This window comes from Macaca nemestrina, chromosome 10, assembly GCF_043159975.1.
Source record: "Macaca nemestrina isolate mMacNem1 chromosome 10, mMacNem.hap1, whole genome shotgun sequence".
Taxonomy (NCBI): Eukaryota; Metazoa; Chordata; class Mammalia; order Primates; family Cercopithecidae; genus Macaca; species Macaca nemestrina.
The window spans coordinates 8012678-8027342 of record NC_092134.1 but is presented as its reverse complement, the minus strand read 5'-3'; the positions used below and the strand labels follow the sequence as shown (position 1 = coordinate 8027342).

Here is a 14665-nt window from a genome sequence, read left to right as displayed (position 1 = left end):
CCAGGCTAGTCTTGAACTCCTGATCTCAGGTGATCTGCCCGCCTCCACCTTCCAAAGTGCTGGGATTATAGGCGTGAGCCACCATGCCTGGCCAACAAGCTCATATTCTTAATTTTGTTCTATTTCTATTCTATTTTATTCCATTTGTTGTATTTATTTACTTTTTGAGACGGAGTTTCACTCTGGTTGCCCAGGGTAGAGTGCAATAGTGTGATCTTGGCTCACTGCAACCTCCATCTCCCAGGTTCAAGTGATTCTCCTGCCTCAGCCTCCCGAGTAGCTGGGATTACAGGCACCCACCACCACGCCGGGCTAATTTTTGTATTTTTAGTAGATGGGGTTTCACCACGTTGGCCAGGCTGGTGTCAAACTCCTGACCTTAGGTGATCCACCCGCCTCAGCCTCCCAAAGTGCTGGGATTACAGGTGTGGGCCACTGTGCCTGGCCTCCATTTTTTTTTTTTTTTTTAAATATGAGGCCAGGCATGATGGCTCACACCTGTAATCCCAGAGACTTGAGAGACCAAGGCAGAGGATTGCTTGAGGCCAGAAATTCAAGACCAGACTGGGCAACATAGCCAGATTCTGTCTCTACAAAAAAATAAAAATAAAAAAGTTAGCCAGGTATGATGGCACATATCTGTAGTGCTAGCTACTCAGGAAGCGGAGGTGGGAGGACTGCTTGAGCCCAGGAGGTAGAGGCTACAGTGAACTATGATCACATCACTGCACTCCAGCCTGGCAGGCAAAACAAGACACTGTCTCAAAAAAAAAAAAAAAGAAAGAAAAGATTAAAAGCTACTCAATTCATGACCCAAAGATGGCTATGACGTCATCTGCAAACACTGCTCAAGAGAAACTTCTGCACACGCACTCATAGGAGAGGGACAAGAACGTTTAAAACGGCGGTGAAGGTCGGGCATGGTGCTCATGCCTATAATCCCAGCACTTTAGGAGGCCAAAGTGGGCAGATTGCCTGAGCATGGGAGTTCAAGACCAGCCTGTGCAACATGGCAAAACCCTGACTCTACAAAAAAATACAAAGTTAGCCAAGCATAGTAGCGCGTGCCCATAGTCCCAGGCTCCTTGGGAGGGTGAGGCAGGAGGATCACTTGAGCATCGGAGGCGGAGGTTGCAGTCAGCTGAGATCAAACCTCTGCACAGGGTAGCGAACCTGCATTTCCAGGGAGCGGTTCACGGGGATAAAGACAGCAGGCTTGGCCAGGGCCCTGGGCAGTGGGGGTGCTGCAGCTGGAGGAGGAGGAACAGGCATCCCAGCCGGCGCGGGCTGACAGCTGGGTGCTGGAGTTGGCGGCAGAGGTGCCACGGTGGTCCCCGCACCAGCCTCAGCCAGCTCAGCAGCCGGGTCCTCGTCCAGCTCTGACTCCCCCTCCAGCTCTGACTCCTCTGACTCCTCCTCCTCCTCAGCTGAGGGCTGGCGGCGACGCTTCCGGTGGGCACCGCTGAGGCTGCTGATCTTCTCCTGGCCTGGGGCCACCACCTCGTCAGGCTTCCTGTTGAGACAGCAGAGACTTCAGACCCAGAGGTCAGGACTCCAGGGCCACACACCTCTCTGCCTCAGGGCCTTTGCACCTGCTGTTCCACTCCCTGAAATGCCCTTCCTACAGATAGCTCCTCTCACTCCACTTAAGCCTCTGCTTACGTGCCAGCTGTCAGGGAGACTCCCTGACCACACACAGACCCCACACCTCTCCCTTCTCCCTCGCTCTTCCCTGCTTCATTTTCTGTTCAGTGCTTCCCAGCATGGGACACAGATGCACTCACCTGATGACTTCCCACGATTACATCTCCCCCCATGACACTGGGAAGCTCCTTAAGAGAAAGGACTTTATTTCTGTGCACTGCTCTACCCTCAGGGCCTAGTAGAGAGCCTGGGACAGTCTGCACTTGATAAACAGTCACTAACTGAACAGTGCTCACAGGCACAGGCCAGGCCTCATGTAAACGAGCAGCACAGGCTGAGTGAGACCACAGAGCCTGGTGGGACTAGGTGGGAGAGGCACACAGGCCATTTAAGGGTCAGCAGCTTGGTGGGGACACTGCTGGTGTGGCCGGATCGTCCAAGTAGTCAAGACTAGGTGGGAGCATGAATTCGCCTTGTCACCCAGGACGGAGTGCAGTGGTGCAATCATGGCTCGCTGTAGCTTCAACCTCCCAGGCTCAGGTGATCCTCCCACCTCAGCTGCCAGAGTAGCTGCCCTTCTGGCTTGGTTGTTCTAAGCCACCGTTGTTTGCAGTAATTTGTTATGGCAGCACCAGGAAACTAACATATTGGCAAACAGCACTCATGCCTTAAAACACGACACAAACCGGCCAGTATGGCGGCTCACGCCTGTAATCCCAGCACTTTGGGAGGCCAAGGCGGGCAGATCACGCAAGGTTGGAAGTTCGAGACCAGCCTGGCCAACATGGAGAAACCCCATCTCTACTAAAAATGCAAAATTAGCCGGGTGTGGTGGCACATGCCTGTAATCCCAGCTATTCGGGAGGCTGAGGCAGGAGAATCGCTTGAACCTGGGAGGTGGAGGTTGCGGTGAGCTGAGATTGTGCCATTGCTCTCCAGCCTGGACAACAAGAGCGAAACTCCATCTCAAAAAAAAAAAAAAACCACACAACACAAACCGAACAAAACCCACTGACGGGCCAAATCCAGCCCTTGACCACCTAATGGCAATTTCTGGCCTAATCAGCTGTACAAAAGCTGGAGGAGCTGTAACATGGGACTCTACATCGCAGGAAAACACCGACATCACTGGAGCAAGAAACTTTGCTGTCCTGTGTGTTGCAGAAGGTTCAGCAGCATCTATGGCCTTTACCCACTAGAGGCATTTAGGATGATAATCAATTATCAGCCACTCAGGCCACCACAAAGGTATTTTCTCAAATGCTCCACCCCCCGAGGACCCCATCACCTATGCACCCTCCCTAGGGGGCCCTGGAGGGAGGGCAGGGTTAGGAAAGGAATGGCCAGCTCACTGTTTGGTGTGGTACATGCGGTCCCCAGTGCCCAGCTTGGAGGTGGTATAAAAGAGTCTCATCTCGGCTTCGGAAGCCTGGACTTCACTCAGCTTCTGTAGCATCTCTGCTCGCTGGGAAAGGAAACGAGTGTGTTATGCATTTGCCATCATGACCCTCTCCTAAGAAGGGAAGTGAAACTCTAATATAATTTCAGCATCATTAACAACTGGAGTCTTCAAAATCAGAGGTCAAATTGTAATTCTACTGCTGCATGGTGTTCTTCCATCAACAGACACAGCAAGCTTGGCATGGCTTTTTTAACCCCTTTTACAGAATCTGGGGTTGTATAAATGAGGTTCTTTGCAGCAGGGTATCACAGTAGATTATGGCCCACCAGATGTCCATCAACAGGAGACGAATAAAGCACAGCTCAGTCATGTACAGCAGTGCTCCCTAGCCGCTCTGAGGAAGGAGGCGGCTTTGTGTGTCTGATGTGAACTGGTCCCCGAGCTACCCTGAGCAATGCTGTGTGCAGGGGATGTACCCAGTTGGCTTCTTTCAGTTGGGTGAGGGTTTCATGAGTTTTTCCTTTATTGTTCTTGTAATTGTACATATAGGTTTTATACACGCTTCTATGTGTGTATTACACACACACCACACACACACACACAGAGCAAGGTATAGCACAGTGGGAAAGCATTCTAAATAGGATTTAAAAAGGACATGCCGACCAGGCGCAGTGGCTCATGCCTGCCATCTCAGCACTTTCGGAGGCCGAGACAGGCAGATCACCTGAGGTCAGGAGTTCAAGACCAACCTGACCAACATGGTGAAACCCTGTCTCTACTAAAAATACAAAAATTAGCCGGGCGTGATGGCACATGATTGTGGTACCAGGTACCCGGGAGGCTGAGGCAGGACAATCGCTTGAACCTGGGAGGCAGAGGTTGCAGTGAGCTAAGATCATACCACTGCACTCCAGCCTGGGCGACAGAGCAAGACCTTGTCTCCAAAACAAATAAAGAACACGCTCACAGGTGAGTGAGTCTTCCCCCTGCTGAGGTTCCGGGGACTGCCCATCCACGGCTGCCGGAGAGAGACCCTCAAGCCTCCTGATACAAAGACACAGCTCCTGCGTGCAGTGGCCTCACCAAAAGTCAAACTTGATTCTCATGAAGCCTCCAGGTCAGGGTTCCTCAATCTCAGCACTATTGACAGTTAGGCCAAATAAGTTTTTGTTTTTCTGTGCATTGTAGGCTGTTAACAGCATCCCATGGCTCCACCCGCCAGATGCCAGCAGCACTCCCAAGTTGTCACATCCCAAAATGTCTCAAGACAATGCCAAATGTCCCCGGGGCTGGTGGGGGGCGCTAAACTGTCCCAGATGAGAGTCACTGCTACAGATCCAAATACTAATGTACAAAAAACTCAGACGGCAGAGGAGCATGTTTAAAATAAAATTTTAAGGCTGGGTGCAGTGGCTCACGCCTATAATTCCAGCACTCTGGGAGGCTGAGGCAGGTGGATCACTTGCGGTTGGGAGTTCAAGACCAGCCTGACCAACATGGAGAAACCCCATCTCTACTAAAAGTACAAAATTAGCCGGGTATGGTGGCGCATGTCTGTAATCTCAGCTACTCAGGAGGCTGAGGCAGGAGAATCGCTTGAACCTGGGAGGCGGAGGTCGCGGTGAGCCGAGATCGCGCCATCGCATTCCAGCCTGGGCAACAAGAGTGAAACTCTGTCTCAAAAAATAATAATAAAATAAAATAAAATTTTTAAAATCCAGAAGGTAGGAAATTCTGTAAGACAAACAACAAATAAACTGCAATGGGAAAAAAAAACAAGAGATGGGTGAGGAGTATCCATGAAACAACAGGAAATTTAACCATTTGCTAGATGCTTGATATTAAAATAAAAGATTAGGTTGGCTGGGCACGGTGGCTCACGCCTGTAATTCTAGCACTTTGGGAGGCCAAGGAGGGTGTATCACAAGGTCAGGAGATCGAGACCATCCTGGCTAAAACGGTGAAACCCCGTCTCTACTAAAAATACAAAAAGTTAGCTGGGCGTGGTGGCGGGCACCTGTAGTCCCAACTACTCGGGAGGCTGAGGCAGGAAAATGGCATGAACCTGGGAGGCAGAGCTGGCAGTGAGCCAAGATTGTGCCGCTATACTCCAGCCTGGATGACAGAGAGCGAGACTCCGTCTCAAAAAAAAAAAAATAAAAGATTAGAAGTGCTAATGGTATTCTGGTCATTTTTAAAAGTCTCTACTTACAGAGATACAAATTGAAATATTTATGGATAAAATGCTATGTATAGTGGGTTAAATGGCAGCCTCCCTCAAAGATGTGTTTGTATCCTGGAACTTGCGAACATGATCCTATTTGGAAAAAAGGTTTTGTAGATGCAATTACGTAACTACGTGAAGGATCTCAAGACAAGATGATCCTGAGTATGTGAGTGCGACCTAAATCCAATGAGAAGCACCCTTCGAAGAGACACACGGAGGAAAGGCTGAGGGAAGACGGAGGCAGAGACTGGAGTGACGCAGCCACAAGCCAAGGGAATGCCTGGAGCTGCCAGGAGCGGGAAGAGGCCAGGAATGACCCTCCCCTGAGCCCAGTGAGGAGCACAGCCCTGCCGATGCCTTAATCTCGGACTTCTGGCTTCCTGAGCTGGGAAGGAACAAATTTATACTGTCCTAAGCCCCTCAGTTTGTGGTCATTTGTATGACATCCCCAGGAAACTAGCACAGATTCATTGTACATGGGATTTGCTTCAAAATGACCCAGGGGTGGGAAAGTGACCAGCAGTGGAGATAATCCAAGATTGACCAGGGGCTGATCAATGTTGGAGCTGGCGATGGGCACATGGGAGTTCATCATACTGTTCTCTGTACTCTTGCATATGTTTGAATTTCCCATGACAAACTTTTTTCCTCTATGAAAAATTTAAGGTTGGCCGGGAGCGGTGTCTCACACCTGCAATCCCAACACTTCGGGAGGCCAAGGCGGCAGATCACGAGGTCAGAAGATCAAGACCATCCTGGCTAACACGCTGAAACCACATCTCTACTAAAAATACAAAAAAAAAAAAAAAAAGCCTGACGTGGTGGCATGCACCTGTAATCCCAGCTACACAGGAGGCTGAGACAGGAGAATCGCTTGAACCCAGGAGGCGGAGCTTGCAGTGAGCCAAGATCGCACCACTGAACTCCAGCCTGGGCAACAGACCAAGACTCCATCTCAAAATAAAATAAAATAAAATAAAAATTTAAGGTTTGGTAGAGCCAGAAAAGGTGTGGGGGGTGGTGGAACAAAACAAAAAAGGAAAAAAAAAAATTAAATGTAAATTTTGAAAAAAAGAAGAAAAAACAATTAAGGAAAAAAGTTGGACATTCTCCAGAATAGTTCAGTTCAGTTCCTCTGCCATAGTAGCTGCATTTCAAGTGCTCAACAGCAACATGTGGTTAGTGGCTACTGCACTGGACCATGCACTGGAATTTTCCTCATTCCAGAAAGTTCTATCAGTTGCACCACAGACACCCCCTCAGGAGGAGAGAGACCCCCCCCATCTCTCTCTATTCTGGATAGCCACGTGCAGATCCTGTCCGAGTCGGGCGTACCTGGCTCTTTTTTTTTTTTTTTTTTTTTTTTTGAGACAGAGTCTCAGGCTGTTGCCCAGGCTGGAGTGCAGTGGCGCGATCTCGGCTCACTGCAAGCTCCGCCTCCCGGGTTCCTGCCATTCTCCTGCCTCAGCCTCCTGAGTAGCTGGGACTACAGGCGCCCGCCACCACACCCGGCTAATTTTTTGTATTTTTAGTAGAGACGGGGTTTCACTGTGGTCTCCATCTCCTGACCTTGTGATCCGCCCGCCTCGGCCTCCCAAAGTGCTGGGATTACAGGCTTGAGCCACCGCGCCCGGCCAATACCTGGCTCTTTTTCTCCTTCTGTTCTAAGATTTTCTGCAGCACTTTCCTTTCCTTCTTGGTCAGAGGCTTCTTCTCCTTCTTCGACAGCGGAGGGGCTTTGGTCTTCTTTTTCTTCTTCCCCGGTAGAACGAGTGCGTTGCTCGCATCAACTCCCTTCAAAGTGTCCTTGTCTGAAAGAGCGCAGACAATTATTAAGGCCCCATTCTCCTTGCGGTGGCTCTGGTCCTGCCTCCCATAGTCCCCCTGACCCACATGGGGCCTCCAGAGCCTGGACACAGGAACAGGGGAGTCTGTGAGGTCAAATCTTTTTGTTTGTTTGTTTGAGACGGAGTCTCGCTCTGTCGCCCCGGCTGGAGTGCAGTGGCGCCATCTGGGCTCGCTGCAAGCTCCGCCTCCCGGCTTCACGCCATTCTCCTGCCTCAGCTTCCCGAGTAGCTGGGACTACAGGCGCCCGCCACCTCGCCCGGCTAGTTTTTTGTATTCTTTTTAGTAGAGACGGGATTTCATTGTGTTAGCCAGGATGGTCTCGATCTCCTGACCTCGTGATCCGCCCGTCTCGGCCTCCCAAAGTGCTGGGATTACAGGCTTGAGCCACCGCGCCCGGCCCAAATCTATTTTCATAACAATACTATGATGTTCTCAAGGCCAGGCGCAGGGGCTCATGCCTGTAATCCCAGCACTTCAGGAGGCTGAGGCAGGTGGCTCACTTGAGGTCATGAGTTCCAGACCAGTGTGGCCTACATGGCGAAACCCTGTCTCTACTAAAAATATAAAATTAGCCAGGTGTGGTGGTGGGCACCTGTAATCTCAGCTATTTGGGAGGCTGAGGCAGGAGAATCTCTTGAATCTGGGAGGTGGAGGTTGCAGTGAGCCGAGATCACACCACTGCACTCCAGCCTGGGCGACAGAGCAAGACTCTGTCAAAAAAAAAAAACAAACAACGCCCTCCCCCCCCAAAAAAAGAAAAATAATACTATGATGTTATCTTTTTGTTTTTTTGAGAAAGAGTCTCGCTTTGCACCCCAGACTAGAGTGCAGTGGTGCAATCTCGGCTCACTGCAACCTCTACCTCCCAGGTTCCAGCAATTCTCTTGCCTCAGCCTCCCGAGCAGGTGAGATTACAGGCATGTACCACCATGCTCAGCTAATTTTTGTATTTTTAGTAGAGACTGGGTTCTACCATCTTAGCCAGGCGGTCTCGAACTACTGACCTCAAGTGATCCACCCACCTCAGCCTCCCAAAGTGCTGGGATTATAGGCGTGAGCCACCATGCCCAGCCTGATACTCTCTTTTTTTTTTTTTTTTTTTTTTTTTTTTTGAGACGGAGTCTTGCTTTGTGGCCCAGGCTGGAGTGCAGTGGCCGGATCTCAGCTCACTGCAAGCTCCGCCTCCTGGGTTTATGCCATTCTCCTGCCTCAGCCTCCCGAGTAGCTGGGACTACAGGCGCCCGCCACCTCGCCCGGCTAGTTTTTTGTATTTTTTAGTAGAGACGGGGTTTCACCGTGTTAGCCAGGATGGTCTCGATCTCCTGACCTCGTGATCCGCCCGTCTCGGCCTCCCAAAGTGCTAGGATTACAGGCTTGAGCCACCGCGCCCGGCCCAGCCTGATACTCTATTAAGTGTGTACAGTAGGGCCGGGCGCGGTGGCACACGCCTGCAATCCTAACACTTTGGGAAGTGAGGCCAGGAGTTGGGGACCCGCCTGGCCAACATGGCAAAACCCCGTCTGTACAAAAAATACAAAAACTAGCCAGATGTGATGGCATGCACCTATAATCCCAGCTACATGGGAGGCTGAGGCACGGGAACTGCTTGAACCCGGGAGGCAGAGGTTGCAGTGAGCAGAGATCATGCCACTGTACTCCAGCCTAGGCGACAGAACAAGGCTCTATTTCAAAAAAAAAAAAAAAAGAGTGTATAGTGGACTAGGCTAAGTTTCCATCTTATCTATTTCTATAATAGTTTGAACGTATACAATCTAGACAAATTTAGAAAAATTCAGTTATCATATCACTCTTCAACTCCACCAATTGCAGAATCTTAGGTAGGACAAACCTTAGCAAATACCTGTGTCTGCCTGACGTCTGATGCTGGGGTTTGCTGTCTGGTGTTCCTGTGTGGGGAGGATCTGATTCTTTTCTTTTCTTTTTTTTTTTTTGAGACGGAGTCTCGCTTTGTCACCCAGGCTGGAGTGCAGTGGCACGATCTCAGCTCACTGCAAGCTCCGCCTCCCGGGTTCACACCATTCTCCTGCTTCAGCCTCTGAGTAGCTGGGACTACAGGCGTGCACCACCACGCCTGGCTAATTTTTTGTATTTTTAGTAGAGATGGGGCTTCACCGTGTTAGCCAGGATGGTCTCGATCTCCTGACCTCGTGATCCGCCTGTCTCGGCCTCCCAAAGTGCTGGGATTACAGGCGTGAGGCACCGCGCCCGGCCGAGGATCTGATTCTTTGATTAACTGTTTGGTTTCTATGTCTTTATGTTACAAAGAGGACAGGTTTTGTGACCCTAATTAAGTACAGTGGGCTGGGTGCGGTGGCTCATGCCTGTAATCCCAGCACTTTGAGAGGCCGAGGCAGGCAGATCACCTGAAGTCAAGAGATTGCGCCACTGCACTCTAGCCTGGAGACAGAGCGAGACTCCCTCTCAAATAAATAAATAAATAAATAAATAAATAAATAAATAAAAGAAGGCAATCTGATTCATGTTCTTATGAGATTCCTCTAGGCCCTGAGAAAGGCAGGAATACATGGAAATGTCCTGTTCTGATGTGAGAAACAACTTTCCCCAAATCTCTGGATCTGAGAGACCTCAGCCCCTCTGCTCAGATGGTCCAGTTCCAAGTGTCAGTCCAGTGTCTACAGCCGTCTTTGAGGTGCCATCCTGAATTGTCACTGCCATCATAACAGTTGTCCCCTGTCCCGGGACACACCCCGCCTCTGTAACCTTTCTTTACGTTTCAAAGCATTCTCGTTTCGGTCACCAACATATTTTCCCAAATTACCACCTCCAAAACTCTGATAGGAGGTAGGACAGCTACCACAGGTTAAATATCCCTTTCCAGAAATGCTAGGGACCAGATGTGTCTTAGATTTAGGAATATCTGTATTCTATTTACTGGTTGAGCATCCCTAATCTAAAAAATTTGAAATCTGTAAGCTCCAATGAGCATTTCCTTTAAGTGTCATGTTGACACTCAAAAACTTTAGAATTCTGGAGTATTTTGGATTAAGGATGCTCAACGTGTGCTACTGGTCCCATTCTGCAGACGTGAAAACGAAGGCACAGAGATGCTAGGGGATCTGCCTCAACTCCCAGCCTGTCTGTGGAACTTCTGTTTTTTTTGAGATGGAGTCTTACTCTCTCACCCAGGCTGGAGTACAGTGGTGCAATCTTGGTTCACTGTGACCTCTGTCTCCGGGTTCACACCATTCTCCTGCCTCAGCCTCCCGAGTAGCTGGGACCACGGGTGCCCACCAACATGCCTGGCTAGTTTTTGTATTTTAGTAGAGATGGGATTTCACCATGTCGGCCAGGTTGGTCTCAACCTCCTGACCTCAAGTGATCTGCCTGCCTTGGCCTCTCAACATGCTGGGATTATAGGTGTAGCCACCATGCCCGGCCTATCTGTGCAACTTCCAAGGACTGAACTCAGACTATCAGATTCCCACTCTGACAGTCTTCCCTATACCCTCACTGCCTTCCAGGTCCAACAAATATGTGGAAGAGAATGTTGATTAGTGGTGGAAGGAAGCAGACTCCTCCAGCACCCCTGGTGACCTTTCCTTCTGTTCCTAGAATCTTTCTTAATGGCCAAGTCAGCCTGGCCCTTGGGGTCTTAACACAAGTGGCTGGATGAGTTCAATTTTGGAACATGTTTAGTTTCAGGGGCCTACAGACATCCTTGAACCCACACAATTGCTTCACCACAAGCCTCCTCCAAGAGCACCCCTACTGAGGTGCTAAATGCCCTTCCGGTGTTAAATCCAGTGGTTATTCGGTCCTTCCCTGATTCCGAAGCAGCACCTGACCCACAGGGAGAGTCCTCCTCCCTGGTCCCAGGGCAATCACACTGTCGCAGCTCATCACACACCTTCCGGGCCACTCCATCTCCCTTGCAGGCTCCTTATTTCCCTCTCCTCCAGGGCTGGACTCATACCCTCAGTCTTCTGACTAAATAAATACCTATATACATGTCTGATTCCAAAATGGATACCTCCACCTGGACTTGCATCTCTTGAGTATCTGAGTCAACAGCTGCCCGCCTACTCTCCCTGCCTGGATATCTAACAGGCTCCAAACTACCCATATCCAAAGCTGAGCTCTTGGTCCTCCCCACGAGCTACCCACTCAACCGCTGGGAGTCATTCTTTGTCACCGCCATTGTTTTTGTCCACAAGCCCTGTCAGCCAGCAGATACTGCCAGCTTGGCCTTCAAAACACATCTTGAATCCCCCCATTTCTCACCTTCCTACTGCTGCCCCCTGGTCCAAGCATCACCTCCACCTCCTCCCCATCCTGGTTCTACCTTTCACCTCTACTGTTTTTTCTCAACACAGCAGCCAAAGTGATACTGTTAAAACATAAGCCCTCATCTGTCCTCCTCTGCCCTCATGGCTGCCCTTTCCCATAGAGAAAAAGCCCCAGTCCTCGCCAAAACCCCAGTCCAGGCCTGACCTGCCCTGGCCCCCTGTTTTTTCTCCCATCTCCAGGCAGTCACTCAGGCCTCCTTCAGATCTTGACTCTAACAGAGTGATGTCTTCTCCAGCAACTCTATGGGATGCTGCAACCCACCCAATGACCCTTCTGTTTTATCTGCTCATGGTATCCACAGAATTTTCTATATGTTTATTCTTTCCCTGTCTCCTCCTATACAGCAGGTAACTCAGGGATTTTCTAAAAATCTACCTTTCTGCTATGTCTCAGTGCCGAGAATAGTGCCTGGCATGTAATAAGGGCTACTACTAAAAAGGGGTCTGAGAGAAATGTCAGCCAGCCAGAAGTTGAGCAGACAAGACTGGGCTGAAAATACACATTTGGGGGTTGCTGAAGATTATAAAGAGATTATAATCGAAGTCATGGGAAGCGAAGGAACTACTCTTATTTTTTTTGCCAAATTCTCCATGTTACTATTTGAGGGCGAGAGAAACCACGGGTATTCCCCACACACTGTTAAAACTAGGCTGTCACTAAGTCCCTCTCCTTTGGATCATCTGGAATGGGGGGACCCATCCCACCCCTCTGGGATCCTCACCCCAGAGTCCTGAAGGCAGGGCACAGGCCGCCCTGGGAAATTCCCGAAATCCAGCCCCCGTCCGGGGTTGTCTTACCCTCTAGTTCCAGCTGCACGGGGGGCGGCTCGGGGGAGCCCTTCGAGGGGCCGGGACCCGCCTGCTGGCGCCCCTTGATGTTGTACCGCCGGCGCAGCTTCCCCATGGCGACTAGGCCCGGGTGAGCACCACAGCGGGTCGGACCACCAAAGCAACCCGAAACTCAGCCCACGTGGGTTCCCGGACCACCAACTCCGGCCGTGAGACTTCCGGGTTACGTTATCGCGAGAGATGTAACTGACTTGGCCGATGAGGGGCGGGGTTGGAAGAAAAAACATGCGAGAGGAGAGGCGGAGCCGGGTCGGGAAGGGGCGGGGCTATTTAGAGGAGGCGGGGCCCGAGGTCCCCGCCCAGGCCGAAGTTTAAGTTTGGGGCTGTTCTCGCTTGCGGTAGTCTGGGTTTAAATATGAATTATATCTACTGATACTAATTTGGCTGCTTGGGAGTGGAAGTGTTTTGCCACCTTTAAAAATACACCTCACCCCCAATACTCCAAACTTCTTCCCCCCAACCCTGGTTTGCGCATCTGCATTTTCTGATATTCCTACAAGAAACGTATTAGTCATGTAGTTTTAAAAAGGCACCAAATATTTCCATCCCAGGGACAGATGGAAGATCTAAAAGGAGGCCTCTACGGGCGCGGTGGCTCACGCCTGTAATCCCAGCACTTTGGGAGGCCGAGGCGAATAGATCACAAGGTCAGGAGTTCAAGACCAGCCTGGCCAAGATGGTGAAACCCCCGTCTCTACTAAAAATACAAAAAAAGGCCGGGCGCGGTGGCTCAAGCCTGTAATTCCAGCACTTTGGGAGGCCGAGACGGGCGGATAACGAGGTCAGGAGATCGAGACCATCCTGGCTAACACAATGAAACCCCGTCTCTACTAAAAATACAAAAAAATTAGCCGGGCGAGGTGGCGGGCGCCTGTAGTCCCAGCTACTCGGGAGGCTGAGGCAGGAGAATGGCGTAAACCCGGGAGGCGGAGCTTGCAGTGAGCTGAGATCCGGCCACTGCACTCCAGCCTGGGCGACAGAGCGAGACTCCGTCTCAAAAAAATAAATAAATAAAATAAAAATAAAAATAAAAATAAAATAAAAATACAAAAAAAAAAAAATTAGCTAGGCATGGTGGCAGGCGCCTGTAATCCCAGCTACTCGGGAGGCTGAGGCAGAGAACTGACTGAACCCAGGAGGTGGAGGTTGGCAGTGAGCCAAGATTGCATCTCTGCCCTTCAGCCTGGGCAACAGAGCTAGAGTCTGTCTCAAAAAAAAAATATTAAAGTTGTCTATTAGACATCACATTGTAACACACTGGGAAACAATGCATTATTATTATTATTATTATTATTATTATTATTGAGATAAGGTCTCTCTCTTTTTTTTTTTTAGAGATAAGATCTCGCCCTGTGGCCCAGGCCAGAGTGCAGTGGTGCAAGCACCACTCACTGCAGCCTTGACCTCTCCTCCCACCTCAGCCTCCTGAGTACTTAGGACTACAGGGACATACCACCACGACCGGCTAATTTTTCTATTTTTTGTAGAGATGGTGTCTCCCTATGTTGCCTAGACTGGTCTCAAAATCCTGGGCTCCAGGGATCCACTTGTCCTCCCAAAGTGCTGGAATTACAGGTATAAGCCACCATGAAGGCCTTAATGACATTTTTAAAAAAGCATAATCAGCGTATCATATCTGTGGGGTTTTCTGTTTATTTTCTTGTTTTTGTTTTTTTGAGACAGACGTCTCTCTCTGATGCCCAGCCTGGAGTGTAGTGGAGCAATCTCGGCTCACTGCAGCCTCCACCTCTCGAGTTCAAGCTATTCTCCTGTCTCAGCCTTCCAAGTAGCTGGGATTATAGGCACCCACCACCATGCCCATCTAATTTTTGTATTTTTAGTAGAGATTCACCATGTTGGCCAGAATGGTCTCAAACTCCTGACATCAAGTGATCCCCCCACCTTGGCCTCTCAAAACGATGAGATTACGGACCTGAGCCACCGCACCCAGGCTCAAATCTGTGTTTTTATGGATTTTGTTGCTTAGGATGACAGTGATCTAAAGTTTCTTTTTTAAATGTGTTTATTTAAATAAATTAAAAGTTTAGAGGCTGGGCGCGGTGGCTCACGCCTATAATCCCAGCACTTTGGGAGGCCGAGGCTGGCGGATCACGAGGTCAAGAGTTCGAGACCAGCCTGACCAACATAGTGAAACCCCGTCTCTACTGAAAATACAAAAGTTAGCTGGGCGTAGTGGCGTGTTCCTGTAATCCCAGCTACTTGGGAGGCTGGGGCAGGAGAATCGCTTGAACCTGGGAGGCGGAGGTTGCAGTGAGCCGATATGGCACCACTGCATTCCAGCCTGGGCGACAGGGCGAGACTCCGTCTCCAAATAATAAAAAAAAAGGTTTAGAAAACCTTTAAAAA

At 50.0% G+C, this 14665-nt stretch overlaps 1 protein-coding gene across 2 annotated transcripts in view; it reads right to left on the bottom strand.

Moving 5' to 3' along the window:
• The window catches only part of LOC105495438 (DEAH-box helicase 37), a 44844-nt gene extending 32373 nt beyond the window's left edge, over positions 1-12471 (bottom strand). For both annotated transcript variants that reach the window (XM_071070816.1, XM_071070817.1), the window contains exons 1-4: positions 12248-12471; positions 6915-7084; positions 2997-3109; positions 1174-1513 (exon numbers count right to left, since the gene is read on the bottom strand). In XM_071070816.1, coding sequence (XP_070926917.1) covers positions 1174-1513; positions 2997-3109; positions 6915-7084; positions 12248-12353 — 729 coding nt within the window. In that variant the 5' untranslated portion in view covers positions 12354-12471. The remainder of the gene's footprint in view (positions 1-1173; positions 1514-2996; positions 3110-6914; positions 7085-12247) is intronic.
• Between the last annotated feature and the right edge of the window lie 2194 nt (positions 12472-14665).